The 13,806-nt window shown below is 39.3% G+C and overlaps 1 protein-coding gene across 1 annotated transcript; it reads left to right on the forward strand.

Annotated features, from left to right (window-relative positions):
- The first annotated feature begins 1,423 nt into the window (after positions 1-1,423).
- LOC100715856 (granzyme B-like) lies at positions 1,424-3,543 on the forward strand. Its single transcript, XM_013146136.2, has 3 exons — positions 1,424-2,013; positions 2,168-2,428; positions 3,044-3,543. Exons 1-3 carry the CDS (start codon positions 2,002-2,004, stop codon positions 3,251-3,253), a joined length of 483 nt encoding a protein of 160 aa, XP_013001590.2. The 5' UTR covers positions 1,424-2,001; the 3' UTR covers positions 3,254-3,543.
- Positions 3,544-13,806: the final 10,263 nt, after the last annotated feature.

A 13,806-nucleotide genomic window follows, 5' to 3' on the forward strand; every position in this document is an offset into this window, starting at 1 on the left:
TACGGGTCTCACACACTCAAAAGGTGTCATGATGAGAGGAGGCAATGGCCGTAGTGCGTTGTTTTAGAAAGCCTCTCAGGGTAAAGTACCACAAAACCAGTGACAAACATGAGGTCACTGAGCCAACTCCTCACCTTTCCTCTGCTGGGGGCTAAAAGACAACATGGACAAATCTTCAGAAGCTCTGACTTGGAGACGCTTCTTGCTTCTTGGGAAGATGAATCTGCTCCTGCTCCTGTTGGCCTTCTTTCTGCTCCCCAGAGCAGAGGCAGGTGAGTGACCATCTCCACCCTCCAGAGGTCGACTCTTATTGCACAGAGCATATGAACCTCCTGTCCCTGTGCAACACCCCCAGAGCCTTCTGTCTGCCAGCATTGCTCTGAAGCTGAACTCCATTCCCACCAGAGGGAATCAGGTAGGACACTGCATAAGCAACCAGAGTTTGTTTTCAAGAGAGCCAGTGGATAATATACCCTCAGTAAGACTCAGCTTGCACATCTAGAGAGGCTTTCTTCAAAGTTCATGCAGGTGACATGTAAAAAGAAGAAAATATCAAGTAATCCTAAATAGGGCAGAATAGGCCCGTCATCCCGGTCAGGGGAGGGGAAAGGCTTTGCATTCATCAACTGCCTAGCAGAGATGCCCAGAACTCCCCAGAATGGATGGAATCTCTGTTGATGCCTCTCCTCACTCCTACTAACATTCTCTAGCTCCGCTTTCCTCCTCTGAGTTTCAGGGGCTTCTCTGTTTTTCAGTAGGAGCCACATAGGCAGACTCACACTTCTCTGCTTTCCAGAATTCCATCTGTACTGCTCCACTAACCAGACACTAACTGCAGCTGTTCCTTCATGCTGCCAGGGAACAGATCTGAGACACCCTCTACATGTCAGGCCTTAAGAAAGAGGTTAAGACCACATCTACAGTACACCTAGAGCCTGCCAGGAGGAAGCATCATCATCTTAGACATCACAGGACTCAGAAGGGTTTTATTTCCTCAAGGGAAGTAATAAGTTAGCAGAGGAATGATGAAAAGCCTCAGAGGTTTTATTTTCCCCTGATACATATAGTCATCTCCAATCAAACAGAGGAAAAGGATTTGTAGAACAAGACTCAATTTACTGCACTTTGGAAAACAAGTTCATGCCTCTTCCTCTAGGTTCCTGTCCATGTCAAGAAACTGCAGGCACCCAAATGCCCAACTGTTCAGAGATTGTAAGATACTTGTTCAAGGATTCAGTGGCTGCACCCAGTCTTCTTGTTGTTTTCAGGAAAGATCATCGGGGGACATGAAGCCAAACCCCACTCCCGCCCCTACATAGCTTACCTTAGGATCAGGCGTGAGAAATCTAGGAAAATTTGTGGTGGCTTCCTGATTCAAGAGGACTTTGTGCTGACAGCTGCTCACTGTTTACAGGGGTGAGAAAGGAAAAAGGGTCCACAGTTATAGGAAACACTTCTCAGTGCCTTTTTTCTGAGGAGCTCGATGAGCTCATGGACATAACCATGAGGAGGACTGGTGAGAGTGAGAAAGGGTCATCATATCCCAAGGGCAGCGAAGCAAGTTGGCACCAAAGAATTCCTGATATAAGGAAAACCAGAGCAATCAAACCTGATTACATGTAGACCCAGGAGCACATTTGGCATAACCAAGCAACGTAAAACAGTTTCATATCCTTTCCTGGAGGCACTGACCACTGAGAACCTCTGGTACCCAAGGTGCCCTCCCTCAGTACTAAGAAGGAGGGAATGTCATTCAGCCGGGTAGCCCTCTGTCCTCTACAGCTATACCCTATTTCAGTTGTGGCCTCCATTTACAGATCCTGGGTAGTGTCTTTTGTAGCTCTCCATCCACCAATCTACTTAGTTCTGTGTACAGCCCAATAGAGGTCACCTTCTGGGCCCACAACATCACGGGACAAGAGGACACCCAGCAGGTCTTCCGTGTACAAAACGCGTTTCCCCAAGAAGACTAAAATCATAAAAAAACGCATCAATGACATCATGCTGCTGAAGGTAAGGCATATGTCCTTGTGGCTCTTGCTCTCCTCAAGAATGGTTGCCACTCCCACTGGCACCCTGCCCCTGCCCTCTTTGCCATCATGTCCATCACACTGTGCATACCCAGGAGCATACACTGAACTGGACTTCCTCACTTATTTTCCACCAGCTGGAGAAAAAGGCCAAGCTGACTAAAGCTGTGCAGCTCCTCAGGCTGCCCAAGGGCAGGACAGAGGTGAATCCAGGTACCCAGTGCCAGGTGGCTGGATGGGGAACTTTTACTCCAGAGGGAACATACCCAGAAACACTGCAGGAAGTGGAGATGATAGTGCTGAAGGACGAGAAGTGTGAGGAACTCTTCCCAAAGTATTATGATCGTGCTACTGAGATTTGTGTGGGAGACCCAAAGATTAAAAATACTTTGCTTAAGGTAAGATGAGGCATCTGTCACAATTGGCTTTATCGGAAAGAGTGTTTGGGACAGATCTAGTACCAGGAGACCCAAGCATCATGGATTCCTTCACCCCATAGGCTGTTATGTTTCTCCCAGAAAAGAGAAGAAGGGAGCAGCCTGAGCTGGGAGGTACTAAAACCTAAAGCCTCTACCATTTTACTAAGGGGCCTCTGGAGAAGGAAACACCACTGGAAGCCTCAGTTTGTAACACATTGCCTGAGCTCATGGCACAGGCATGAGAAAACTGTTTCCTTGGTGTGCAGGAATAATATTGTCCTCTGAGAGGGAAGCCCTCGTGGCCAATGAGCTCATCATCTGTGCTCATTGTCGGACCTGGTCATCAGGCTCCCTGGCCTGTAATGAATGGTCCTCACAACTCTACAGGGGTGAGGTCCAGACCTGGGGATGAAGACAAAGGCTGGCTCCAAGAGTGAAAATGCCCATAGTCAGAGCTCAGCAGCTAACAGCCTGTAGTTCCCTCTAATCTCTCACAAGCAGACCTTACAATCAGTACTGCATGAGACGGTTTGGGATAGTGGAAGTGAGAAGTTAAGTGGTGCCATGGTTCACAGACTCACTCTCTATTTACAGGGTGACTCCGGAGGCCCCCTGGTGTGTAATAATGTGGCACATTTTCTCCTATGGATGAAAGAATGGAACAACACCATGTATCTTTACCAAACTCTCATGGTTTTTACACTGGATAAAGAATACTATGAAACAGAGCTGACTGCACACAGTAAAGTAAATCCCGTCTATGAGCAACCATCTTACCTGGAGCTGAGTCTAGAATCATTCTAGAGCAGATCCCAGCAACTAAATAAATGTTTCATCTCAGTGGAAGGCTAGTTTCTTGTTTTCTCACTTACTTTGGTTCATGGGGACCAACTCTGTGGTAAGCAGGACAGTGACACAGTTCTGATGATTTCTGCCTCCTCCACTCCTTCTCCACTCAATACCTTTCCAAATCCCCTCTCAAAACTTTTACCAAGCTCTGCCTTATACACTTTAGCTTCTCCACAGCCTCTCTTTTTGCAAGGGCTACAGTTAAGCACCAACTGAAGAAAAAGTGGACATCTTTCTTTCGAGGGCTCCAGGGGAATATGTCACTTCTTTTTTGTCACATGTAGAGGGGAAGGGGATGATTTCCTGGGTCCTGGAGTTCAGCCAGGCACCAGTGAGGTCACTATGGGACCCTATCAGGCTCGGTAGAGGAAGGGTATTCCTGAGGAGGACATTTCTCTCCCACAGCTTTAGGGATACACATGGAGTGTCAGGTAAACTGACTGACTCTTTACCTTCACCTGAAATTTGTTTCCTTCTCCATTCTGCTCTAATACCAAGGCTAACCTTGACATACAGCCACTTGGCTGTCAATTTTTATCCCTCCGAGAGTTGTCACTGTCTACCAACTACTCTCCTTATGAGGCCACACTGATTTGATATAGTAACCTCTTCAAATCTCCCAATCCAGGACTAAAACCTGTCTCTCTTCACAAGTTAATGAAACCTTGGTTCAGAACTGGGTGGTGGCCTTTATTCTGCTTAGCTATTGTTGTGACTGGAACCAGGAACTCCTTGGTTCCCCACAACTACAGATACTGGTTTAACTCTTTATTCATGGCATGAGTTTCACTGGAATTGGTAGATTGAAATTTATTTATTAGGATTCCAATAACTTTTCCTGGATTTACCAATATAATTTCCTCCTTACTGTGACAATACTGGAACAGTTTCTGTATTAGTGCATACAAAATGCTAGACCAGATGCTGGAGATTAGCTCACCTGCCAAGGCACCTGCTAGGCAATCACAAGGTATTGAGCTCGGTCCTAGGTAAAAAACAAAAAATAGTGCCAGGTCTTAGGTTCTATGATGAACATAATCATAGATCCCAGTGAAGCTGGTATGGTCACAGACTTTCCAAATTGACTCCCTCCCATCCTCCAGACTGCCCAATGAAGCCTGTGTGGAAAACCTGTGAAATAAAACATATGATTTATATCTCTGCTTACAGTTTCTATCAACATTATCACATGATACTTCAAAATTGTATGAGATTTAAAAATGACCATAGTCACACACTTTTCAGATAGGAAGTTGCTAAATGATTCAAAAGAGGGCCCGTAGGTGATAACATAATGAAGCAGGCTTATTTTCATTTCTTTGAAAGGAAACAGATATAAATGTTATCATACAAAATCAAATTACAGGAAACACACATACCCAGTCAACCTGCTGGAAACCATAATACCTGTCAGCACTACAGTGCCCCCCTTTGAAGAATCAAACTTGAGTGTGGGAGGCCAGCACAGAAGAAAACGGGGAGATATGTGTAATATTAAGTCATCATGGATACTGATACATCCATTATATCTAATATTATCCAAACTTCTCTTTGTTGAGAAGTTCATAGCTTAGAGAAAACAAAGTGCATGGCATTTTGTTGAACAAATGTCCTGTGGGTGCTTTGTTTAACTTGCTGAACATTCCCTCCACCTTGGGCTGCAGGGTCAGGTCACTAATATCCACACTGTCTGGCAGAATTTGGCTCAATCTTAATACCTCTATGTCTCAAATACACAAAATACTACATTCTTTTTTGGCACAGAGTTAAATCTTACTCTGAGATCCTGTAATTCTCAAAGGCATGCCTTCTCCCATCTGTTTACAAAGCATGCTACATCACAGTCTCATAATTAATTGTCTTGTGTAGCTTTACAAGGAAAAATCAGCTTCTGACTTGAGCCTGAAAACCAAAATTCCTGCACCTAATACCTACTGAAGATCTGGCTCCTTCCTCAGGAAAAAAAAATAAAGAAAATCTATAAAGCAAAAAACCAAAAAATAATATTTTAGTAAGTTTTCCGGTCATATACATGAATACTCACGGGTTCTATTTACTTTGGGGCAATGGGTTTGTAGTTTAAAACTCCTTTGAAAAGTATTCCAGTAGATTGGTCCCAATCCTACTCTAAAAAATAAAAAGAAACAGATTCCCCAGAAAAGATAGTGAGGACCAAAAGTAATGCAGAAGTTAGGAGAGAGCTTGGACTGAGCCAGATTCCCTAATGATCAGCCTACCAGCAGCCCTGGTCTTGTAACTGTCAGTCCATATTTTGGCTCCATCTCCACAATCTTGAAATTTTCTGGTCTATTGGTCTTACTTCCTGAATAAGAAGGCAGCTGTCATCTGCTTATGTGGGCCATGATGATAGGTAGATGATTGATCCTGATGTCTAAGGGAAGATAGGTTTTGCTGAATTGACCCTTAGTGACAGTTAATGAAAGTCAATGGAAGGCCATCACAGGGGTATCCTGACTGCACCAGGTTACCTTACTAGGACAGCTGAGTTGAGATCTACCAATTTGTGACTTTTATTATCTACAAGGAAAGGTAATGGAAGTTTGCATTTTGACATAGATGCGAACTGTTAGCTTCATTCCACTTGACATACTATCTAAGGTTTCTCATCTTCTTTTATCTACACATGTAGTTAGAAATAGGTATCTCCCACACTGGAGTTTTATATAACGTATCTACAGTCGCTGGTATATCCTCTAAAGCACAGTGATAAATGAATACATATAAATTCCCATTCATTTCACCAAATACTATTTTTCCCATGCCAGGATTTACTCAATCAAATGATATTTAAATATTATTTCAAAATTCTTTTCTTGAAGATATTTATGGTGTTCTAAGTGTTGTTATGGTATATATATATATATATATATATATATATATATATATATATAAAATTTGGAATGATTAAGGCTGATCCACAGAACCAATAGTTTAATAATTATGATTTTTTATACTCAGAGCATCTGAAATTTGCACTTAGCAATTCTGAAATATGCACTACTAAGTAAGATCAGTGTGATGTATACACACTACTAAGTATGATCAGTGTGATGTACAAATAGATATCAAAAATTTATTTCTCTTGTCTCGCTAAAACTTTGCACCCTCTGAGCAACATCTCCAAATGCTCCTAAATCCCTAGCCTGTGACAACTACTATTGTACTCTATGTCTACAACTACAATGGTTTTCAATTCCCCACGTAAGTAACAACTTATATTGTTCTTCTTTGCTTGGCTATTTGTGCTTCACATAATAGCCCCCTGGTATATCCAGGCTGTTGCAAATGACAAGATCTCTTTTTTAATGTAGTTTGGCTGAAATATATATATATATATATATATATATATATATATATATCAACTAAAACATACATATCATTGTCTTTATTAAATCATTGATAGATACAAGTTGACACTAGACTATTATGAATAATGTAGCAATAAAAATGGAAATTCAGGTAACTTCTTAGCACACTGATCTCTAGTCCTTTGGAAAACACTAGCATAGGATTCCTGGACAGAGTATTAGTGCCAATGACAGCCCGATCTATTTAGGTGCAAGGAATGTAGCATGCTCTCCTCTCCTAGAAGTACATCCTCTTGGAGCCAGGGACTGTTGGGCTCAGCCAGAAGCTTCAGTCTTGTTCTTGCCTGAGATTCTGTTCTTCTACCTTTCACTGTCCACAATCTCAAGGGTTCCATGAGATTCCTAGCAGACTTATTTCTATATTATTTTTCCTAGGTCACTTTTGGATACTGGCTTATTTTCTACCTTATCCATAGATGACAAAGAAGGCAGGACATGTCCAAAGAAAGCTGGGCCAGAGCATTACACTAGACAGGGCACTGTCAGTTCTCAGAAAGACAGATCTTGCTCCTAAGCTCAGAGCACACCTTCTGAGAGGACACTCAGCATCCTGATTTCTTTCAGCCTGTCCTTTTTGGTCATTGCTAAGGGCACGGTCTCTGAGTTGGAACTCCATGATTGATTACCAGTCTGTAATGACCAAGTGAGAGTGACTACATCTACAGCAGGACTAGAAATCACTTATACATAGATTATTTTCAGGATATACTGTGTGTTAGACAGTAGATACACAGAAAAACAACCTTTTATGTAATTACTGTGGGTTCTCTCATTTTATATGCTACTTTTCCTGTGTGAGATTGTTGGTTTATATCTGGGTTTGAAAGCCACAAAAATCAAAATAGTCTTGCACTGAAGACAATATTTATTTGATTCTAAGAAGTCAGCATTTGCTGGTCCCAGGATAGTCGTAGAGAAAAATCAGGCAAGAACTCTCTCCAGAGCTCTCACTTCCATTTCGTGGCTGTGCAAACAAAACTCTACTACCTGGCCCAACATCCCTCATGAGCTCAGCATGCACTGAGACAAGAACTAATTCAATAGCTTCAGCCATGCTTCACCAATCCCAACATAGCCTCTGCTCCAAGACCATAAGAGCCTCCCCAGGTTGTAGCTACCTTTAGAATAACTACAAGATTTTTCTTCAGAAGGACTGAAAGCACCGATTTGTTATTCATCAGCAAATAGATATAAAGCAGGTGCCAGGTGCTGGAGGTTCAAAAGCAAGCTTGGTGGGAGACCATCAACCTTCACAAACTTCAGCCATATGACATTGTACCAATGCCTTGTTTCTTCACCCAGGTTAATTTGCTTAGCCTGAATGTGTCTGAGAAATCCACATAAATGAAAAATTTTAGGATAACAGCATTTATGTATCTTACACTAAAAATGTTCATGAGCATTGTCCCATTTTAAGTTAGTAGAGCAAATAGGGAATTAGAAAGACAGGGTAGATCTTCTGTTCTGAAGGTTTCCAAATGTGTACTCACTGTGAGATGCAGGCACACAGAGAGAAAAAACAAAAAAGAGCAGTCACATTTTATGGTTTACCTCAAAGTGTATTGTAAACTCAAACATGAAGACATACCACGTACCATTACATTTTTAAAGAGCATTAGATTCAAAGAAGCTCACGTAGCACCAGAAGATTGAACAAGAGCCCTAACCCACAAACCATAATGGTTAATGCTACATGTTTCCTTTTCAAGCTGTCAGTGACCCCTCAAAGTCAGACACTTAATGTACAGACCACACTTGTGCTATGAGACCAACTGTTGATACTGTATCCATGTTTTTAGGCTGTTATTTGCTCAAGCATAGGGAGCAATCATTCCCTGTCATCCTGATGCCAACTGGAGTGTTGTCTAGTTACCCTTGTGCACAAGGACCCCTCATCCAAAATACTCACCCACAACCAACTTAAAATTCATTTTCACATTGGGACAGTATCATCTTCTAGTTACCTGCCACCTGCCTTCTTTGAATATGGTAGAGTAGCAGAATATATTAATGACCCAGGTGATCTTCATAATAAGGGTGTAGCAACTGGTTTAAATATTCTAACTGAGTGAAAAAGTGTCTCCTGGGACACAGGTGTTCCAGGGTATGCTTGAAAAGGTAAAAATGAATACATACAAAGCAACAAAATTATATAGAAATGATGTACATGAACACACACAAATATAAATCTAAATGTATGGTCTGCACATGTATTCATATACAAACCACATATTTAATATGAATACAGGTGTGGCAATGTATATGAAAATATACAGAAACTCAGGGGGAAGTACTGTATATAGAAATTTAGAGATTGAAAGAGATTCAAAAAGCTGTGTTGACACGCACATTTCCCATACTAAGTGACATTATAGTTAAAAACCTTTTTAAGTCCTTTTATATAGCCCATAGTGTCTCTGTCAAATGAGATCAGGAAATCCAGAAACAGGCAACTGAGCCATGAAACTGAAACAAAGTCCAGAATTCTAAACCAAAGACTCTTCCAACTGAAAGATAAACTCAGAGCTGCATTGAAATCTTTCTAGTGATCTTTCCCCCCAAATCCATTGTAACCTTCCACCATACTAAGATATCCTCCTGCCTCTATTGCATGAACTGCCTGCAAAGAAAATATCTAGACTTTCTAGAGTGACCATTCAAAAGACATCTCTAATCATGAGATCACTTACTTTTGCTGACTTGAAATCTGTCCAGTGTTGTTTTGACAACTTGTAAGAGGGATAGACAAAACAGTATAGTAAGCATGCAACTTCTATGTGTGTATATATGTGTGTGTGTGTGTGTGTGTGTGTGTGTGTGTGTGTGTGTGTATGCGTGTGTGTGTACCAAACTTTCAGAAACCATGTGACTATTGGTATAAAACTTAATATCTCTGACTGTTTCATCTTAGAATGTGTAAATGTAAGTCCAGTGCAGGACATGGAAACTGCAGTGTGACAAGCTAAATACATCTCTCTTAAAACATGGTAAGGTATGGATTAATAAGGATCCACTTTATCTTCCCGTTTATTGTGTTTGTTTCATACATTCTGCTACTGAGTAATAGTCACAAGTTATTTCAGGATAGCTATGATGTGCCTTTATCCTACTTCTTCAGATTTTTATGACTGAGCTAGCAGTTCACTGCACCATAAAGATCCTTCCTTCAGAAACATTTCACAGCACCCAGGCAGGGAAACCTCTCACAACTTACTAATTCCTCTTCATTTAACCCACTATAAAATATAGGGAAAAATAAAACCCTGGCGTTACTGATTCTGTGATGACTGGAACAACAGTGAGATTTCTGGAGAAAAAGAACCTAAAACAACAATGTGAAATGATTGTCCCACCCTAGCACTGTGCCACCAGTACCAGGCCCACTAAGTCCAGTTCCCATTATGTCTTCAGGAGTTTTTAAGTACCACTTATCATCTTTGCATAAGTAGTTAAGAGCTCAAACCTGCAAATTCATAGTCTTAACATGTAAGGCCAGAGGGACCTGGAGAACAGACACTTGGAGCTTCAACGAGAGATCCAAAGTTTTGGAGAATTTAGTGTAGTCCAGAAAAACATTTGAATGTGCTAGAATACAGTGTAAAGACTCATCTTGGAAGTTTGGGCAAGTGATTCATCATACAGAATTAATGACAATAAGATAGCAATTTGTTGCTCAGTAAGTCACCCTAGCACTGTGCCACTAATACAACTCTCAGGACTACTTTTCTTTCATGAATAAGACAAAATGCCCAACATAAAAACTGCAAGGGAAACAGGCTTATTTAACTCACAATTTGTACAAATTTCAGTCCATAACTGACCGATTTCCAGACATGGTGGCACGGCAGAGAGGAATTGCAGAGGGAAAACTGTTCATTGCAGGGAGAAAACAACAAAACTGGACAAGGGACAATCATGGCACTTTCTATCCCTTGTATTTTATCTAGGTTACACGGAACAGGAATCTTCTCACACCCTTAATCTCAAAGCCCTTCATCTTAGCATTGTAACATGAATAAATCTCAGTGTCACACATTCTACATCCAGCCTCCTCCGAAAAAGACACATTTAAGACTGCATTAGGATTTGGGGGAATATTTAGACACATCCAATGACAAAAATGTTCTCAGTTTTCGGCAATACCTAATTTCAAACAGAGCACACTTTGAAGGGCAGCCTGGAATGATCTAGGCTGTCTGTTCTTTTTACATATATGCATTAGGTTGTTCTTCAGTATTTAGTTGGTAACAGAAGCCCAATAGAAGAGGGCTTTCTATTCCTGGTTTGTCACTCCAATGCAAGATAATAAACGATAAACTACAATAATTAGCAAGGAGAAGTTAGAGGTACAACTGTTTATTTAACATCAATTTTACAATCATACACTGGAAGTTTCGGTAAAAGCACATCTCTTCCTGCCGCAAAATATACATCTGCCACTCCCTCCATAAATGTGGTAAGAATGCTCACAGCATGAGACCCTGAGAAAATGAGAAGAGAAAGAACCCATTGCTCTAGAAAGAGAACGTATATCCTTTGGGCCCTGTGTAAACAAAATGCTGTGGAAAGGAAAATAAACTTTACAATGTGAGGAAACTTTCACATTTAAAATACACCCAATGACTAGTTTTGAGCAAAGAATTATAGAGAATAAAAAGGAATAATAAAGTATTACCTGCTCACAATAAATGAAATTTATGCAAAACATTTTTGAACATTTTAGGCATTGGATAGACTAACAAAAGTTTTAAATCTGCCTCTTTAAAATGCTCAAAACAGTGAACTGAACTGGCAAATAACTAAATGAAACCAGACGGGATGTAAAAAAAATGTAAGGAATACACATAAAAACAAAAAAAATTATTTCAGGAGCTTAAAAGTATGATAGTTGAAATGAAAGTTCACTAACAAAGTCCAACTACAGATCTGAACAAAGAGAAGAGAAGAACTAGTGAAATTTTCATAAAAATGAAATAACTCAGTCTGGGAAACTAAAGAAAGAGAGAAATATGAACAAAGCCTAAGGGTCCTATAGGACACATTCAATATCATATGTATCATATGATATTGATATATATCTTATGATATATATATATATATATATATATATATATAGAGAGAGAGAGAGAGAGAGAGAGAGAGAAAATGGAAGTTGAAGATACTGAATAAATAAAATAATTTCAAAATTAAAAACTTTTCCAATAAATGATGGCCCCAAACTTCCCAAATATGATGAAGTGTAAGAATACTCAATAAACTCAAAATTTCTAAGCAGGTTAAATTCAAAACTCTAAAGGGAACTTACTACAAGTAAACTGTTACAACACAAAGAGAAAATCTTGCAAACAGGAAAACACAAGTGATTCATCCAGAAAATGATTCTCAATGAGATTAAAAGTTGATCTCACATCAGAAACTTAAGGGCCAAAGGCACTGGGACCCTTTCCTTAAAGTGCAGAAAGAAAGTCCTGTTGGGCAGGATACATAGCTTAGTGACACAGTGCCTGCCTGGAAAGTGCAGGGCGTGAAGTCAATCCTCAGTACCAAGAAAAATGAAAAAGAAAGAAAGGATTCTACATCTAGAGAATCTATCCTTCATCACTCAGCAATACTTGAGGGGTGGTGGTGGATGTCTGCAGTCCAAAGACTCTGAAAGGCTGCTGCAGGAGAAATCTAAGATCTAGCCAAAGCAATTTAATGAAATCTTGTCTAAAAGTAAAAAATAAAGAGAAAGGTAGGATGTAGCTCAGTCCAAAGGCCCTGGATTCAAGCTCTAGTACCACCAGGAACAAACAAACCAAAAAAAGAATATATCTTAATTTTTTAAATGTGCCAGCCTATAAGTAATAACAAGGCAGTATGGAGAGAACTGATTAGTGAAAAACACATGACATAAAAAACAAGTAGCACAAGGTCATAAATAAGCTCTTCATTATAAGTAATCATTTTAAATGTAAATAGTTTAAACTTTCCAAAGATTTAAAGAATGATTTTAGAAACATAATCCAACCATGCAATATTCAAAATAGACAAGAGCATAGAGAAAAAAGATAAGCAGTGGAGTGAGCAGGATGATGAGGAAAAGCTAAATGGGGAGCAATCATTTTATATTTATACAACGTCTGAGGTGCTAGAAATATTTTGAAATTCCAAATGCACATTTTGAATGCCATAAATTCAACTGAATTGTATGCATGAAAATAGTTACACAATTAAAATGTTGCCTCACATTAGTTTTAAAAATGAGTGATAAATGTATTTAGCATCATCCCTTGTTAAATTTAACAATGCACATATTTCATGAAAAATGTACTAGTTCATACTTCAAAACGTTAAAGCTAAGTATCAATGAGTGTAGAAAATCAGTTAATTGTAATTGTTTATGCTACTGAGTAAAAGATCTGGCAGAGTTTAATTATTTACACTTTGTTTATGTTGCTTTTTAAATTTACAACTTTAGAAATTTATTGCATATTAAATTTTTTAATAACACTATGAAACAAATATTAAGGTAATACTTACTAATTGAATATTTTAAATGTGGTTAAAATGTTTAAATTGTAAGATTAATTAAGAATGAGTACAATGGGAAGTAAATTGAGTATATATGCAGCATTGCACTGAGTTAATATGCTCAACGCATAAGTTTAATGGGCTATATATAAGACTATGGAAATCAGTACAGTGATTCCTCAGAATACTAAAAGTAAACTTCTATTCAGTACAGTGGTCTCCCTTCTAAAGATAGCAGTTTCCCTATCTTCCTAAAAGAGCGAGAAACCTTATTACAGTGATAGACATATATCCATGTTCATAGAAGCACAATTCATAACAGCTATAACATGGAAGCACACTGTTTGTCTGTCCAGCAATAGATGCATTTTTAAAAATGTGGCATTGTACACAGTGGAGTACTACTCTCCTATAAGAAGGACAAACATGAGCCATTTGTATAAAGTTGTTTTACTTAGGACCACAATGTTAAGTAAAATAAATTATCAACACAACATTAAATATCACATGATTTCTCTTTTAAAAGAAACATGAAATATAAATGAAGAGCCAAGTAAAAGATACATAACAAGAAACAGTGATAGATTTTTTTCAAAGAAGAAGAGG

Source organism: Cavia porcellus, unplaced genomic scaffold (assembly GCF_034190915.1).
Source record: "Cavia porcellus strain 051 isolate PalLab524CR breed Dunkin Hartley unplaced genomic scaffold, mCavPor4.1 scaffold_1, whole genome shotgun sequence".
Classification (NCBI taxonomy): domain Eukaryota; kingdom Metazoa; phylum Chordata; class Mammalia; order Rodentia; family Caviidae; genus Cavia; species Cavia porcellus.